This window comes from Haliotis asinina, chromosome 10 (assembly GCF_037392515.1).
Source record: "Haliotis asinina isolate JCU_RB_2024 chromosome 10, JCU_Hal_asi_v2, whole genome shotgun sequence".
Classification (NCBI taxonomy): Eukaryota; Metazoa; Mollusca; class Gastropoda; order Lepetellida; family Haliotidae; genus Haliotis; species Haliotis asinina.
The window spans coordinates 6,563,582-6,581,945 of record NC_090289.1 but is presented as its reverse complement, the minus strand read 5'-3'; the positions used below and the strand labels follow the sequence as shown (position 1 = coordinate 6,581,945).

General features: G+C 39.7%; 1 protein-coding gene and 1 pseudogene across 1 annotated transcript; both read left to right on the top strand.

Moving 5' to 3' along the window:
- Positions 1–2,284: 2,284 nt before the first annotated feature.
- On the top strand, positions 2,285–12,207 carry LOC137299136 (solute carrier family 49 member 4 homolog). Its single transcript, XM_067831669.1, has 11 exons — positions 2,285–2,694; positions 3,400–3,496; positions 4,317–4,480; positions 4,965–5,031; positions 5,244–5,296; positions 6,009–6,059; positions 6,692–6,821; positions 7,419–7,595; positions 9,661–9,779; positions 11,074–11,256; positions 11,856–12,207. The coding sequence occupies exons 1-11, from the start codon at positions 2,286–2,288 to the stop codon at positions 11,987–11,989; spliced, it is 1,584 nt and encodes a 527-aa protein (XP_067687770.1). The 5' UTR covers position 2,285; the 3' UTR covers positions 11,990–12,207.
- Positions 12,208–15,512: 3,305 nt separating this feature from the next.
- On the top strand, positions 15,513–17,848 carry LOC137297838 (uncharacterized; annotated as a pseudogene).
- Positions 17,849–18,364: the final 516 nt, after the last annotated feature.

The following is an 18,364-nucleotide window of genomic DNA, read 5'->3' as shown; positions in this document are numbered from 1 at the left end:
AAGGCTAAGGGAGAATAGAAAACTAAGAGCTACCTCGATCGTGGATTATCCTGCCGTCGGCGTTCAATGTATGATTATTTCTTGAGTTAAAAGGGACAGTCTTTCTGACCTTATCTTCCGATGTATTGACTGGCACTTGGTCGGAATTTGTTGTTTTCAAGTGTGCATTGGTAGAAATGTCTAATTAAGAAACTTTGAAACTTCAGAGAAATGCTGCTCTCACAGGAACACAAGAGAATTGCGATAAGTTACAGATATTGTTTAACAGAGAGTACACGATCATGTGATTCATTTTACAGAGTTTGATTTGACATTCTGTTATATCAGTATTTTGAAAGGCAGTTATTACTCTATAATACCACTGAATTCATTTGGCATTCAAGCATACCATTAACGCGGACAAGTGTCAGCAGTGTGTGTAACACGCACCAGAAAGGACAAAATACGCTAAACGTTATTATGAAACTAGGGCATCACTGTTAAAACAAAGCAGTTTCACACTTTTGTTCCAGTATTGTATGAAATTGGATATGAAGTGATCTTGATTTGAAACAGCATTCTAAACTAGATCTCGAAAATGTTGATAGTTTATCTGGTGGTGGAATGTATACATTGTCAGATAACACTATCGCAACGGGGTGACGAGATCAAGGCTGAACCAGATAATCATTGTGGCGAACGACCTCATAAATAGCAGTGCTATTAAGAACAACAGCCGCCACCAATCCCAACAAAAATGTTAGATTAAAAATAAAATAGTAGGATACAAACAAAAACACCAACACCTTACAAACACACCCGTTACCTTGGCCTTGTTAAACACCAATCGTCAGTTATGAATCATCCTCAGGAAGATAATATACATTTGACGTCATAAATATGGACATCATGATAAAAGCCAGTTGGTATGATTCCGACAACATCACGATCCTCTGTCCAAAGGTGATGATGCCAGATGAACGATAGAAACCAGATTGACTATTGTCTGTGACGAAATTTATGGCTAATTTCCGCACGAGTATACAAGTAAGTGATAATCTGTTTGCTATCTAAAGAAAATCACATCTTTCCCAGTCGGTAGTATGTGAATACACAATTACCCTGAGTATTGTATTCGTCAGGTTCAACAGAAAAAAATCCTTAAAACTGAAATTTAAGCTTCCGCTTAAGATCCGACTCCGCATAGTCGTAAAGCATGTCAAGATTAACCAATTTTGTACAGAAACATCATACATTGTAAATGTGTGCAGGCATTTTGTTACGGTTAAGAATTTACCGTGACAACAATTTAAGAAATCCCCTTGTAAATCAGCAAAACAGAACAATGACAAGTTGTTTACGTTCAAATTCTATTTTGTTATACAACGAGAGCAAGATATACAGAGTCACAAGTCAATATAACAATGCAGATTTCAGGTACAATTCAAGAGAGACAAAATCTAAGACAGTGGGTCACAAAAATACAATATATCAAACTCACCAAAGTCTTGATGTGAGAGGTAACAGCTATGGCAAAATGTCAACAAAGCGATCGCCGATCGGTGCGACAGCAGATAATGTAGATTCACGTGTTGACAGGATTCTGATGATCAAGCGTGGCAGAGATGTAAATGAGTTTTAGTGTGAGTGTCACCCTCAACACGGCAACCAGCCTGTTTATATATAAACTAAGTCTCTTCCCGATAGTTCGGGCACAAACGAACGTCGTTAACACTGTAGAATGGTCGCGACAGTATCCCAGAAGTGAGCATCGAAAACTAGGAACAGATCAATTCCGGAATGCCAGAATGCTAAAAGTGTTGACCAGATATTAAAACGAAATGTGACCCATAATATTTACTATTCAAAACACTAAACATTGTGACCCAATAGTAATCATTACTTAAGTAATAACAAAATATAGAGGAAATATACACTCGTAACAATACGTAAAGTACGAGGATTCAAGACGCCTAATATGGTCTTAGTTTGTAAAAGTATACAGCCCTAATATTTCGGATGATTTTTATAAAATTTTAAGAAAGATGCCAAACATTCTATACACATCTAGGAATTCTCACACTTATCAGATTGTTCCTTCTGCATTATAGCTTGGCATCATTTCAATAACATTTGAAAACCATCACGGAATCCTGTAGAGATATCGAATGACGAGCCGAATGCAACATCTGTTTCAGGAATCAGCAGTTCACATCATTAGCATATTCTGTTGCTGGATATACTCGGACAGAAATGATTGACTGTTCGTTAAGCTACCATTTTTCGATGCCATTTTCAGTTTTACCATGGGAGATACTGACACATCACCGCTACTCTCTGAAAAACAAAAACAAGAAACCCCTACCTATTGTTCTACAATCACACGGGAAGCTGACACTTCAATTCAGTACAGTTCCTCATCTCACAAAGAAAGAATATCTTCTCCCGATGATATCACTGAGGTCACAGCGCCAAATCAACAGGACATTTCAAAAAAGCATATACGACTATACAAAAGGAGATGGTACATAGTCGTGTTGTTCTCCCTGTTGGCGTCTGTTCAAATGCTTGTCTGGAACACGTGGGGACCAATCTCCCACACTGCCGAGGCGGTGTTTGGTTGGGATGATGCCGATATTTCATTACTTGCTAACTGGGGCCCTATCACATTCATGATAACGATGCCTATTTTTGCCTGGATGATGGATACAAAAGGTGAGACTCTGCGTCAGTCACATAATGCATCCGTGTTCAGCTGTGTTGTTATGAAGGTTCACTCTCACTTAGCCAGAGACTACCGAAAAAGGTATAGCTAAGGCACTGTTTGGCAAGGTGAGAGATGCGAACCAGATAATTTGCATCAGTCAACTGGAGCGTGAACCTTTATTCAATGGCTATAGTCTGTGCCAATTTACATGACAACACTTCTATCAGTTTTAATGCGTCTATATTCTATACAGTATAGGCTTAATTATTTTGATGATACAGGAATCAAAGAGGCGGCAAACCAGTTGAACTACCGTAAAGATGAGGGTGTATTTTTACGCGTATGATGCTGTGTGCTTCTTGTATGCTCTTATGTCTTATGTTCTCATTGTCACATCACTGGTAGCGTATCAGGACCCCGTTTCACAAATCTCTCTTGAGTCTAAGATCGTGTAACCGTTCTCGTAGCATCCGTACAGCCTATACTGTAACATCGGAAGTAGGAATGCTACGAGAAAAAATACAAGACCTTACGCTTACGAGAGTTTTGTGAAAGGGGGCCCAGGAATATTATACTGTGTAGCTTCAGGTTATTTGTACTCTATTTATATTACATGGTAATTGAATGCAGTACACCAGTCGAAAAATAACAGATCAGCTTTCCACTGAAGCATCTTATCAAAAATCACATCGGACATGTCTCTTTTTGGTTAGGTCTCAGAATGTGTATGGTTATCACAGTGCTGAGTTTGGGATTAGCATGTGGGATCAGACTGATCCCTGCTCAACAACCGTCAATGCTGCATCGATGGTGAGTTTTTTCCTAATCCCTTATATGACCAAATGCTGTATGTGACCTTTCAATGAATATGTATTTATCCGGTATCGTTTAAATGTCTGTCATTGAAATGAAGGTAAGGGCGCTATGAGTGAGTGAGTGAGTTTGGTTTTATGCCGCTTTTAGAAATATTCCAGCGATATCACGGCGGGGGGACACCAGAAAATGGGCCTCACACAAGGGCGGTATGAAGGTGAAAGGAATGGTACTCATGTTTTTGACCTTGGGGACTCCAACAGTACTTTACTATACTAGTGTAACAGTCACAAACAGAGCGAACATGACAGTGTAATGGAACCATTCCATACTTGTCGACGATGAATATTGTTGGGCACAGTCATTTGGCGAAAGTCTTCCAAAGCAGTTAACCAATGGAGTTACATTCATGTGTTTTTACTTTTTTGTTATTAGATTCCACACATACTATTCCCTTTTTCAAAACATTATGCTTGACCTCGTTGTTACCATGCTTGAACTACACTGATATGCATGTCTGTTCCTGAAAACTTTCCATCCTATGGTGCAGCCAGCCAGGGGAAGCTTTTTGGGTTCTCTTTATGATCACGGGTACATCATATATTGTTTACTGGAGTGGAAAAAGGTAATCATGCAGGCCTTGTTTGAATATGAATGCTTCCAGCAACGTCTCGATTGTTCAATAAAACTGATTTTATTGTCCATTACGATCGTTAGGGATCATTATGACCATTATGAATGAGTAACTCTTTGTTCAGATTCTAAATATTTCGGTGAGCTACAGTATCGTGGTCCTGTCTTGCACTTTATGTTTCAGGTTGATCAACGCTGGCCAGATCCTTAATGCTATTGGAGGCCCGGTCTGCACGAGCGCAATGGCGCCAATATCTTCACACTGGTTTCCTCCAAACGAAAGGACAACAGCGACTGCGATTCCGCTGATAATCAAGTTCCTGGTTCTTGCTGGGTCTTTCATAATTGGTACATATATTTCGGCGATATGAATATTTCAACAGTTCGTAGATAACATCTTCGCCATACGCATTAAAAAAGGTTTCGAGTCGAACTAGGATTCCTACCAGGAGGAGTTATTGCAGGGTTCACATTTAGTGTTAACTGTAAAGAGAGTGCAAGAAAACATGTATTGTTACACGACTGAAACATTACTTCAAAGTGAAATGGTATAATGGCAAGTGTTATTACTGTTATTACTTCTTTGATCTTCTTTGATTTCTTTTCCTCGCTGGGACGCCCTATGAATATACTAGTCTATTTTCTTTGAAGAGGCGATTAAAGGAATTGGCTGGCTAGACTTACTTGATTGCGTGTTATGTATACCATATGATCAATAAACCGTTGATCAATATTCGTGTTATCAGTCACTGGATCGTCTTATCTAAATCATATTTCTCTGCACCCTGTAGATTATATTTTACTGAGTGTAACAGTTTTCTTTCATTTTCAGGCCCAATTCTGGTTCCAGATGCACCTCGACTGAATCAGAACCGTACAGCTTCCAATACAACATTTAGGTATACGTCAGAGGTATCATTATTGTGTATAAATAGAATCGCCTATTCAGATGAAAAGGATGCTATTTACTTATGTTTAAATGCTTGAATACGAAAAGGCAGACTTCTCGCATTACGTTGCATCCGGCACATGTTAAAGGCTCTTGCTGAATAAGTGTCTCATTGCTTCATGTTTTCTTTTGTTCATTTACCTTGTTTTGTTTTCTTAATAGCCTTGAAGATTATTCAGACATTGGTGAAAGTGGAAGTCGTAGCAATATTTCAGGTTAGTTGACCCCATCACATCTGTAATATGTTGTATGTAATGGACTTGCAGCGATTACTTCAAACAAACAGGACTGTTCGTGTAGGTGTAATGTTGAAAACCAATAACCTGATTTGTCCCTGTTTGACAATGTTCTCGTGAACTTCAGGTGAAAAAAACACGTTGCCTTTGAATGCGTATGTCAGGTTCGCCATCAGCGAGGTATGATACGCCCATTTTTTATTATCGTTATTGGATAGAGACTCATAAATTCATACTCTTGAGTTGGAAGCGTCAATCTACGCTGCTTTTGCAGGAATTCCTTGTGAACAAGAATAAAGATGTCCATCTTATGTTGGACTTACGTCATGCTCATACCGTTATCCCGTCTTACGTAGGAACATCATTTCATTTGGGCATTTTGGTGGCATACGTACTAGCAGCTGTGCACCTAGTTATGAAGGATCATCAAGGGAAGAGGTGAGCCGTTCAGGGCTGCGCTATGACGAGTGTAAGGGGTTTGTAACCGTGGGGTTAAACCTAACATAGCCTTGATTATGTTTCTGAGCCAGGTGTTGTAACCTGGACATGATCCATATTAGTATACCTATATGTGTACATAGAAAATATGCGAAACCACTCTTCACCTAATCATGTTGGAATACAAGGATTATCAGTAGGGTTCAGTCATACAAATTCTATGATAATGTTACAAACGGTAATCTATTTGTAGGGCATACAGTGGAGGAACTGAAACGGGATATCTATTTCTACCTGGAACTACGTAAGTGTACATGTCATTGGAATGAGCAAATGATTGACAACAATTTGATGATGCTAAAAATACGGCTTTGGATTCAAGCATGAACGCATCCAATGAACCTCTCTACGCGACTTTGCCTTTTTTGTCGAAAGAGATCATGTATTACGCAACCCTCCTATAAAACGCTGATTCCAAAGCCACTATTACTCATATTGTCATAGCTATGGTTCGGAAGCATTTGTTCCTTCGAGAATAATTCGATTGGGCGGCTAATCTTACAGTCGTTCTATAGAGGCTGTGTGAAACAAAGTGAATGGACCCGAAGTATTCAGTAAAGGGAATGGTGATTTAAAGCCCTCGACAACAGAAGATGGCATATGAAATGACAATTAGATTTATTTGACTTAAACCACATTCACTTACTTCTGTTTCAGTTGTCCTTTTGCTTTTATGAGTCCAACTCTCCTAATGTTGAGCATTGTGCATAGGGTTTTGCAGGTGTATTACTCGTGTTGATACTGATGTGTTTTGTGTTCTGCGAGAGGCCTGTATGGCAGATGTACTACTGATACTGGTGTGTATTGCGTTTGTCAGAGGCTTGTGTGGCGGGTGCACTACTGGTACTGATACTGGTGTCTATTGTCTTTTGTCAGAGGCTTGTGTGGCGGGTGTACTGCTCGTACTGATACTGGTGTACTTCCCCAGCAAGCCACCGGCGCCGCCATGTCGCTCAGCTGCTCTGAAGAGGGAGGACTTCCTACCTGGACTCAAGCTACTTGTTGTGTGAGTGACAGGCACGTGTCCTGGGTTATAACTCTATTATCACTCTGCTCCGGAGTATTGATAATGTCCTACATAATATCCTAGGTTACAATGAATGTGTAAGGGTGAGTGTTGGGATGGGTGAGAACATAAGTCATGGTTAGAATTTGTGCTCAGAAACCCATGCTTGTCGTAAGAGGCGACTCAGGGGATCAGGTGTTCAGGGCTAGCTGACTTGGTTGACACATGCTATCAAATCCTAAGTGCGTAGGTCGAGGCCCATGCTGTTCTGCTGATCATTAGATTGTCCTGGTCCAGACTCGATTATTTACAGACCGCCGCTATATAGCTGGAATGTTGCTGTGTGCGGCGTAAAAACTCACTCATTCAACAAACAACAGCCAACCAGCTGGACTCCCACTCCCCCTTCGTCATGACATTGATAAACATTTCCTTATGAATATGTTTTCCGTCTGTTCTGATTTCTTATGAAAACAATTTGTTCGTTCATCTAAAACCCTTAATTTGATATGGTCATATGGTTTATTGTAATATTGTGAAGAACAAATCACCTTTTCCTATGACTACACATTTTGGTATTGTGATTTATATTTCTAGAAATGTCAACTTCTGGATCCTATCTGTGATATCCATTATGGTTGGCGGATTTAGCGGGGCTTGGATGGGTGTGTTCAGCCTCAATTTGAAATCAGTGGACGTGAGTCAGAAAGAGGCTGGGTGGATCGGCTTCTACAGCTACTTGGTCGTTTGTACGGGGATGCTTATTCTGGCAAGGTAGACACACCCTTACTGTTCAGTCATGGTACCCACGGCATGACGTCGTCGATTACGTAACGTTGAAGGACTTTATAGTTTAGGCCACCGCTTTCAATATGCGACCAATATAGATGCACGTAACAGAGTTGCTTCCCATAGGCACGCCTCCAGATTAAGCGCGCAACTGGTATCAGGGGATTCATTCATAATATTTTCATCGTCATTTTCCCTGCAGTCCAAAAAGCAATCTACTCCTGTGGTTATTCAATATTGGGTATTCCTGGGGATAGTCAAGGTTGGGTATTCTTGAGGGTATTCAAGGTTTGGGTATTCTTTAGGATAGTCAAGATTAAGTATTCATAGTAGTCAAAATGTGGTATTCCTGAGAATAGTCAAGACTGGGTAATATTCTTTTGTACGTGTGTATTACATTTAAAGCCGTATAATAAGATCACGGACGTTCTCTTCGTCTTGTGTGTTACCGCGAGTATAATTTGCTAAAAGCTAAAATGCCAGACTAAATTGGATATAAATGAACACAAGGTACCCTTGACATACTGATATATACAAAATATTCATCTAGGCGAAGGCAGTTAAAAATCATGATATATTAATGTTAATCATAACATGCTATGTTTATTTCGTAAAATGACGAGTAACTATAGATACATGTATGCACAGAACCTTGAGATGAGGTTTTGTTGTTTAACACAACGAGTAGCTATAGATACATGTATGCACAGAACCTTGAGATGAGGTTTTGTTGTTTAACACAACGAGTAGCTATAGATACATGTATGCACAGAACCTTGAGATGAGGTTTTGTTGTTTAACACAACGAGTAGCTATAGATACATGTATGCACAGAACCTTGAGATGAGGTTTTGTTGTTTACCACAACGAGTAGCTATAGATACATGTATGCACAGAACCTTGAGATGAGGTTTTGTTGTTTAACACAACACATTCAACATTCTTTAGTGATGAGTATGATAATCATGTGTCGGGACTGATGTTTTACAAAAGTCATATGACATACGACTGATAAGTAAGGGATGTTAAGTATATAGGTGTCCAAAATAGTGCACGTTTTATATCATAGTGATAAATATTTTAACAGTGTAGTAGGGACTAACAGTTACACATGTTGTTGAACTTCAGATGACCATAGTTTTTTTTATACATATTGCTTTGCTCTACTGTCCATCGCATCATTTACCATGAAAAGTCACACTCTTTCATATCCGCCTCTTCATTTCATTCCATATTTCCTGCGGGACCCTTCCTGCAGGGCAGCGCGAAGTTGGTTGAGAGTGATCGGTGGTTGTTGGCGGTTCAATGATATCCCATATGAATATGTTTATTTGGTGACAATTATGTTCTCCTGTTGGAGGTACTTAGTAACAAAACATACTCTGTAAATGTCACTATGTTTCGCCTGTTAAATAAGTCCAAAGTAAACCATGGTTCCGAAAACGTTTACTCAACCATGAACAGTCCACGTAGACGACCGCCATGATTCATGACGCAGGCTCCATCTATGTAACCTATTACTAATCGCCTGTGAAGTCACTCCTATAGCTCTATGAGATTAAAATCCATTTTGAGAGGCACCTTAACACTGATTTCATAACACTGTCGATCTGTTAGAACGGAATTGTGCACCAGGTGTCGCCATTGTTTGTTCGGTTTTTGTTTTTTTACAATCATATCGATATCATGATTGTAATCCGTTAATGACAGCGAAACGTTACGGTCTCGTACACAATGCACGTTTAGTTCCACCGTCAGGCATGCCAGGTGGACGAAGCCGTTAGTAAAGTGAGATACAATGCGCGTCATTTTCTTAGATTAAACCAATATCAAATTACCTGAGCTGTCTTCTTCCTCAGATTCTTCGTTTCATTGTAAATTTAGGATTTTACCCATGTTCACGTGCACATCATTAAAACACTTGCCCGAAACTGGTGTGTTCAACGAAATATATAACACAGTGTAAATGGAATCTATACACAAACACAAAATTGATAGTAAATAGCATAAGTGGAATATCTTGTACTAATGTATCCATTATTTTATTCAGATTGACCGACTACTTTGCTCGGTACATGAAGTGGTACATCTCGGGCTTGTATTTGATATCGGCCTCCATGTACTTATGGTTCGCCCTCATCTGCATCAAAGTGGCGCCGTTTTCTTTGGGTATGTAGTCAGTCATATTCTCATCGAAGTATTTACTTCAGTCTGCATTTACTTCTATTCAAGCGCACCTGTGAGCCAGTCGCCCTTATAGAAATTCATTCTTTCAAAGTCACAACATATTTATGATTTATTTATGAACGTAACGGTAAAATGATTCTTATGAGACGTCTGTTTAGCCGTCTTTAAAATAATTGGTTGAAAGGTGTTATTGTTTGAATGAAACTATCGAGAGAAGTTAAGGCAAAAACAGTATTTGCAGGTGTACTTTATAAAGTGTTTTTATGCCATTAAATGAATACAAGTATGTTATCTTCAGAAAGATCGTATAACCACTACATTTTGTAATAGTCTAATTCTTGTTAGCGAAACAGCCACTTTCAGCAGACGTTGGACAAAGGTCAATGCAATTCATTGAAACGGTCTAAAATTCTTATAACTACTAGTATATGTCTAGAAGATAGGATTTTACAGTATACATAAATCTATGCAGAAACAACCCTGTGAACAGACTTTCAATAATCCCACCCTACAGTATAATTAGAAATCACTCCCAAGGGAGATAACTATTCATATAGTTTCATCCAGAGCTACTTTTGTGATGCTTCATATCAACTAAGATAGTACTTTGTGGAACTAGCAACAAATCACGCATGTTTTAAACATTAACTAATATTATTACCAGCTTGACAAGCCTTTATCTGGTTGATGAGTAATATGAAAGGCAGGGTATTGTATTGACGACGTAAGCATTGTTTTGAACAACCTGTATTCACTTTGATACCCAAATAAAGCAGAAGAATTTCTAACCAGTTTGTAGTAATATATATTACCTACAGTACAAACATACAATTAAACATCGTACTTATCTGTCAAGATGTTTCGAGCGAAAATACCCGTGAAGATCAGGGTTAGAACTGAACTTCAGTAACCCACTTTGTCTTAAGAGGCGACTAACGGATCGGGTGGTCAGGCTCGCTGACTTGGTTGACACGTTATCATATCCCAGTTGCATAGATCGATGTTCATGCTGTTGACAATTGTCTGGCCCAGAGTCGATTATTTACAGACGACCTAGGTGGAATATTGGAGAGTGCGGCTTAAACCGAAACTCACTCATCCGAGTGAAATCGTGTTTAAAACAAGCGGATATGAGACTACAGAACGAGCACCGAACGTATCGAATATGATAAAATCTAGAAATCTGTATCTGAGAGGAGATTGTTCACTTTTAAAATCGGTCTGTATTTGATATGTTAATGATACATGCATAGTGCTACCTCTCCCCTATGCCCAGTGAGCCTGTACGTGTGCCTCCTGACCGCCCAGATGCCGCCGACCGCTTGTGCCCCGCTGTTCTTCGAGTTGGCCTGTGAGGTGGCCTATCCTGTCGGGGAGGGGACAGCAAGCGTTATATTAACCTTCACAAACCAGCTTGGTACCATTGTGTTTCTCTTTATAATGATGATTCCACATGTTGGTGAGTATGATACGCCCTTCGTCGCCATGGTTACTGTTTATAATTACCAGAGACAACAACAAAAATCTGTTGGGTTATTTTTTTCAAAACAAAAAGAACAGTGACCCTTTCGTAGCTAGACACGTGAAAATTGGGTTACAATACTCGGCAAGATAACAATTTGAATTTCATGTACCTTTTTTTGTAAGGCATTTTTGCTTGGCCATGAACGTTGGATACCATTGTATACCTGATAGGAGTAGTTTGTCCATACTATGAGGTTAATGTACAGTTTCACACCTCCTTACAGCGACTTTTCTGAAGCTTTTCCAGTACAATTATGTCGTGGTGAATATGATTATCCACTTTAACAACTAGGCTACCCCACCTACCAGACTCTCTATATACATGTATATATATGGCTTGGGGTGTTCAATCTCACAGATAATCACTGGATTGTATGGTACAGGCGCGATATTTACAGACTGTCGCCATGCTTCTGTTATACTGCTCAGAATAGCCTTGAACAACATAGAAAGAAAACATACACAAACATCACGGTGGGTCTTCAACTGTTATGATTTGAGTGACGGTATGGTATAAAATAGTATTTCTTTCAGGTTCGATGTGGCTCAACTGGGGGATTTTTGGAGCAGTGGCATCAACGCCTTTGTTATTACTACTTCTTCGTGAGCGACATCAACGGCTAGATATTGATACAGAACATACTCCTTCCGTGAAAAAGGAACACTGATTTAATGATAATACCGCTCTCGAAAATACACCACTGACGTGTCACACATTGTCAGTGTTATTAACTGGTATGAGATTAAATATTAAAAGTACTTTTGAATCAGTAATAGTTTACACAATGTCTGATTTATCATCTAAATTTCCTTACAAAAAGTATACACTCGTGGCTATTCAATAGTATTCGATAGTGATATTTTTTAAAATAAATTTACGAACATATTAGTTGTCGTTTTCAGTGTTACGTCACCTGTCTCTGCCTGCTAACGGTTTCATTGTTACTTCACCTGTCTGTGCCTGTTAACGTTTGCATTGTTACTTCACCTGTCTCTGCCTGCTAACGTTTTCATTCTTACTTCACCTGTCTCTGCCTGTTAACGTCTTCATAGTATGTTTGTGAAATCCAATTTCAGATATACATTTGGATCTGGTGCGGCAGTTGATGTTCTCTTTTGTTATCTGAAAACTTACAGTGACTATGATAATCAGTATGAAAAGGGAGGCTTCTCAGAAAGGCACTGTGCAGAAATAGTTTCACCTAGATACGAACAATTTGCATGGCGCGTGTAGTAGATGTGAGCAATGTCAAATATTTCGTTTTCATTTCTAACCATTGGGCGTACGAGGGCTGGTCAAAAAGTTATAGACCTAACGACTTTCCCCAAGCTTTTCTGACGTCCTTATAAATTTGTCCTTTTCACCACATTAAACCACATTTGTACATTTATAATGCTACCCTGATTTCGCTCCTTACCTCATGCTGAAACTTCGCTTACTAATAGGCGTATATATGAGTTCAATACTAGAATATTGCATACTCTCTGTGGAGCATTTCAATTTGTCTGCGCTCAATTGCATTGTAGTGCCAAACAGCCTGAAATAAAAAAAAAATCTGTACTAGGGTACGGTTATTAAGGAGCTTTTGATTTTGATTCATTAATTTCCATATAACGTAAAAAAATGTGTCGAATTTGGTGTTGGCTGTGTAATACTCTTCGGGTTATCCTGTGATCGACAAGAAATGCTTTGGAGCATAGGAACCAAGCTTGTATTTCTAAACACCTCAAGTTCAACACAACGGTGGGTATCTGTTAGTTTGTCAGACAGACCTTGAAACAAACACAAAGCGTGAAAGAAAATCCATGCATGTCTAGAATACGTGACAAGTCTAGTTTACCACAGTTTATGAAACTGAAGAAAATCTCTGAGCTCCTTTTCATTATATATAATGATTATTATTTATGAACCTTTTTTTTCTGTAAAATGTTCATTACAGACATTAGATGTTAATCTAATTAACTGCATGTGAACTTTATAATGTACGGACATTGGCTATATAACATTCCTTTCACTCAGTATGCATTATACACATCAATGTTGTTAACTAGTTGCTGCTATTGATAACAGCTGAAACTTGAATCAATACACAATGACACTGGGACCATTTTCTTCTGTCTTTTCTTCTGTAGTTTCCTATGTTTCCTGTATGATGGGACTCCGGCCTGGTTCATACTGAATTAAAGAAAAGTTTTCAAAATGCTTTCATCGTGATACTTCTTCTGCAGAACTGTGGCGTTAGTTAGTTAGTTTGCAGACTCGTTCAGAAAATATGAAAATATTTTTCCGGTTAAACCGTTCTTGTGCATGTACTAATTGGGTTCTTTTCCCCGACTTTGAGTTACTTAAAAAATCCGGGGTTTCGAGGCTTAATCGTAGCGCCACTAACGGCTATTTCTGGTTATGTCCCTTCCATGGCCCTCGTGTTGATAGTTCGTCTATAAACAAAATCACGCAGTTCAGTGAAGACGAGCTGGTCAAAGTACCACAATTACAACATCAAAGACGCAAAGTGCATGTAAATTGTAGCACAACACTTGGGCAAGTCGATATGGTAAAACCGACACATGTATAACCCCACTCTAAATAACATTCTGCAAATTTAAATACCGTCGATATCTCATATACGATAAAACGCAAAGGGAGAATAGAAAACTAAGAGCTACCTCGATCGTGGATTATCCTGCCTTCGGCGTTCAATGTATGATTATTTCTTGAGTTAAAAGGGACAGTCTTTCTGACCTTATCTTCCGATAGGTCCAGAATTTGTATTTACTGACACTCGGAATTTGTTATTTTCAAGTGTGCATTGGTAGAAATGTCTAATCAGGAAACTTTGAAACTTCAGAGAAATGCTGCTCTCACAGGAACACAAGAGAATTTCAATAAGTTACATTTATTGTTTAACATAGAGTACACGATCGTGAGACTATCATGTGATTCATTTTACAGAGTTTGAGTTTGATTTGACATTCTGTTACATCAGTATTTTGAAAGGCAGTTATTACTCTATAATACCACTGAATTCATTTGGCATTCAAGCATACCATTAATGCAGACAAGTGTCAGCAGTGCGTGTAACACGCACCAGTAAGGACAAAATACGCTAAACGTTATTATGAAACTAGGGCGTCACTGTTAAAGCAAAGCAGTTTCACACTTTTGTTTCAGCATTGCATCAGTATTGAATGAAATTTGACTTGGTTTCAAAGTTGTACATTGATTCCATTTCCTCAAAGAAACCTTTAGTATTTCCATGTATTTGCTGTGGTGAGTGAGTGAGTGAGTGAGTGAGTGAGTATGCTTTTACGCCAAATCCAGCAATATTCCAACAATATCACGGCGGGGGACACCGGAAATGGACTTCCCAGGTAACCACCCGATATTTGGGAATACTGACTACGGCATATTGTTTAGTCATACTCAACACTGATGTTTAGGTCATCAACACTTGTCTTTGGCTCATGACTCATGACTATGGCCCATGACCTTTGTGAAGAGTGTAAGTTAAGTCGGTTATCTCCAAGTTTCTTGTATCAGCAACCATAAGGATTTCGTATCGATAACAGAGGTCACTAAGTGATACCTTCCTCCACTAATACTTATTGCTTTAAATAATGAAAGTATTGTTAAATAGGAACTTGTGATTTTTTCTTTATAACGTAATATATACTTGATACTGAATTATATCTACACGATGTGAATGTATCAGAATGACTAACTTATGAAAAGGCCTTTAATTTGGTACCTACATCTATTCGTGTTTTATGTGTAAAACACGAGATGTAAATACAACAATAATTTTAGAATAAAAGCGACATACCCCTTCCCACATCCACAAGAAATCTATGAGGTAGTTGTAGGTAAGGCATTAACCAACCAAGCTAACAAACACCTGATTCTGATATAGTTCTGATATAGTCTTCCAACCAAAAAATTTGCCAGTTATTTTTTATCTCAATTTTGATTTTTAAAAAATCACTTTTTTATATGTTAGCTAGAACTGGTTCGTATCCATTGTTCAAGTAACTTTGTTTTCAGATTCTGTAGTTGATACAAAAACATGTCGTCAAAAGGCAGTCACTAAAGTAATGATGGGACGAGGTTCACGAAAATGACAATGTACGCGCATCCGTATAGGAAGATTCACCGAACATGCACCGAACTATTCACTGTTCGGCAGTAGCCACATGCCACGATTACCAAGGGAAGAGAGGGACCAAGCTGACCGATCGCTGTCCAGATTGTAAGACTGCAAACCCCCATCATTTTTCCGTTCGTACACGTTACTGATTTTCGGATCGCACTGTCGCGTCTCCTGTCGTCATTTTAACTTGATAATTGATTGATGATCAAACATGTCATTTTTAAAAATCTTTCCGACAATTATTATGTTATTTATATGTGTTATTACCAACGTCAGTGTAGAATACCCCTTATTTGTAGTAATTCGTGGGTAAGTGGCTCTAATGTTACTCCAGTCACCAAGGTTTCTGGCTCCTGTCGTGTTTCTACATGATAACCGGCGGGAGCAGCGTCATCTGGGTGGGGACTCTCAATTTCAACCAGAGGCCCACGGGCTTCATCCAGAAGCAGGCCGGCTGGATCGGCTGCTACTCTTCTGTGGCGATGTGTGTCTCAGTTCTACTCACCGCAAGGTAGGCATCATGTACCATAACACGGGGCGGTGAGGTAGCATAGTGGTTAATGTAGCACGTAGCTCGCTCGTCACGCTAAGACCCGGGGTCGATTCCCCACATAGGTACAATGTGTGAAGCCCATTTATGGTGTCCCTTGCCTTGATATTGCTGGACTATTGCTAAAAGCGGCGTAAAACCACCCTCACTCACGCCTATTAAAAATACCCTGTGGATGTTTTATGTCCTACTTTTACTTGTGTAAAAACGACTTAACGTGTATAATCAAATCCTGTTCTAACTGAGGATCTTTAATAATACATTCAAGCTCGCCGGGGAATGTGTACTGAGTTTGTTCATATGTACTTGCCTTAGTCTGGCACTAAAACACATGGCGTCACAGGTATATTTAAGAATGGTGGTATTGGTTCACTAAACTCACCACCTCGTCAGTCCGTAAGTACACTTTCCCTGTCACCATCACCACCTCGTCAGTCCGTGAGTACACCTTCCCTATCACCGTCACCACCTCGTCACTCCGTGAGTACACATTCCCCGTTACTAAAATATACTCTAAAGTAACAACCTTGTCACTCCGTGAGTACACCTTCCCTGTCACTATAACATACTCTAAAGTCACCACCTTGTCGTTCCGTGAGTACAAATTCCCTGTCACTATAACACTCTAAAGTCACCACCTTGTCACTCTGTGAGTATACCTTTCCTGTTACTATGACATACCCTAAATTCATCACCTCGTCACTCCGTGAGTACACCTTCCCTGTCACCATATTCAATGACTTTTCCCATGTTACAGGATGTTAAAAAACGGGAAATATAAATAAGATTGTTGTTTGCGCTTCAGAGATTACATTTGAACCTGAAGACGGTTTCTTATATTTCATTTCCTTCGGCAAACATACCCGAGGAGTCATGCGGGCGACCCTGTGCCACATCTGCACTCACTGCATACATGTGCAACTGCTATATATTTTTGTGTGTAGATAAACATACATCGGCCCTTCTGTTTGTAAACTAAACGTTGTTTGAAAGGTTGTGCCCAGCAGGCACAAGCCATTTACAGACAAACGGACCTTAAAACAGAATGTTTGATTCTTTCAGTGCATGTGAGATATTGCAACGTTTGAAGCAATTAATTACAGCTATATGTCCCCTTAACGTCAAAGAGTAAGCCATAATGTGTCTGTATTCAGAGTGCCAATAGACTCGTGACGCCGAAAGCTCCGGTTCGACGCCACATGGATGAAGCCAATTTCTGGTGTCTCCGGCAATGACATACTCGATTAAATAATTATAATGTAGACTATGTAGATATTTGCGTTTTGGCAGGATGAAGTATGGGGATATCAATGCAGAATAAATGTTAACCCAGGTTTTTATTATGTTAGCCATACTACGCAATGGGTGTCGCACAACGGAGCTCTCTCGAAGGGAGAACATAGAAGCACCACGTCACTCACAACTTTGGATAGGTATATACATATTCAAATGTCTAGTCCAACTGTTTTCAGCGATGCTGTAGGCTCTGGTCATCATCCGTGTCGTAGCTGGAGGGTCAAACATACCTCAAACATACCTCTATTCTTTGAACTAGGGTGCGAACTCACCTAGGCTATTGGGAGGGCACAGTGAACGGTGTTCACCTAGGTTATTGGGGAGGACACAGTGAACGGTGTTCACCTAGGTTATTGGGGAGGACACAGTGAACGGTGTTCACCTAGGTTATTGGGGAGGACACAGTGAACGGTGTTCTCAACCTCTTCTATCATACAGGGGCGCTGTTGTGTCTCCTTGTCTTTATACTAACAGGCAAAAGTAAGTGTGATCAGCAAATAAAGAGATTTTTAAAAGTTGGCAAAGTGTATTAAATCAGAGTTGTATGTTTCCGCAAACAGATGGAGGAATTGCCGTTTGTTTGACATGGATGAATTGACAACGTGGAACGTACAAAGAATGTCAATTTCAGTTGAACATAATGGGGGCCCAAGGCAAAGTTCACACATTCAATAACGTGTATGTCCACCGTCTGCCTGAATGCACGCCTGACACCAGCGTCTCATGGAACCGACCAAACGTCGGAGGGAGTCCTGGGGGATTTGACTCCATATTCTTGGAAGCTCTTGACGGAGTTCCTGTAACGTTGTGGGGGTTGCCAGTAGACGTTCGCCGATCCATTTCGTCCCACACATGCTCTATAGGCATCTTGCTGGCCACGGCAACACTTTGACGTTGTTCTGCGTGAGGACATGCTGCACCACCCTGGAAATATGGGGTCTGGCATTGTCTTGCTGAAAAAGCATACCCGAACTGTGTTGCTGCATAAACATGAACGTTCACAATTTTGTCCCTGTACCTGACTTCATTCAAGTTGCCATCAATGATGT

What these genes read in the sequence shown, in the direction of transcription:
- LOC137299136 (XM_067831669.1), top strand. Translation starts at nt 2,286, where the DNA reads ATGGGAGATACTGACACATCACCGCTACTCTCTGAAAAACAAAAACAA. An exon ending in GCTTCCAATACAACATTTAG is followed by an intron (nt 5,032 to 5,243) that starts GTATACGTCAGA and finishes TTTTCTTAATAG; the next exon opens with CCTTGAAGATTATTCAGACA. An exon ending in GGACTCAAGCTACTTGTTGT is followed by an intron (nt 6,822 to 7,418) that starts GTGAGTGACAGG and finishes TTATATTTCTAG; the next exon opens with AAATGTCAACTTCTGGATCC.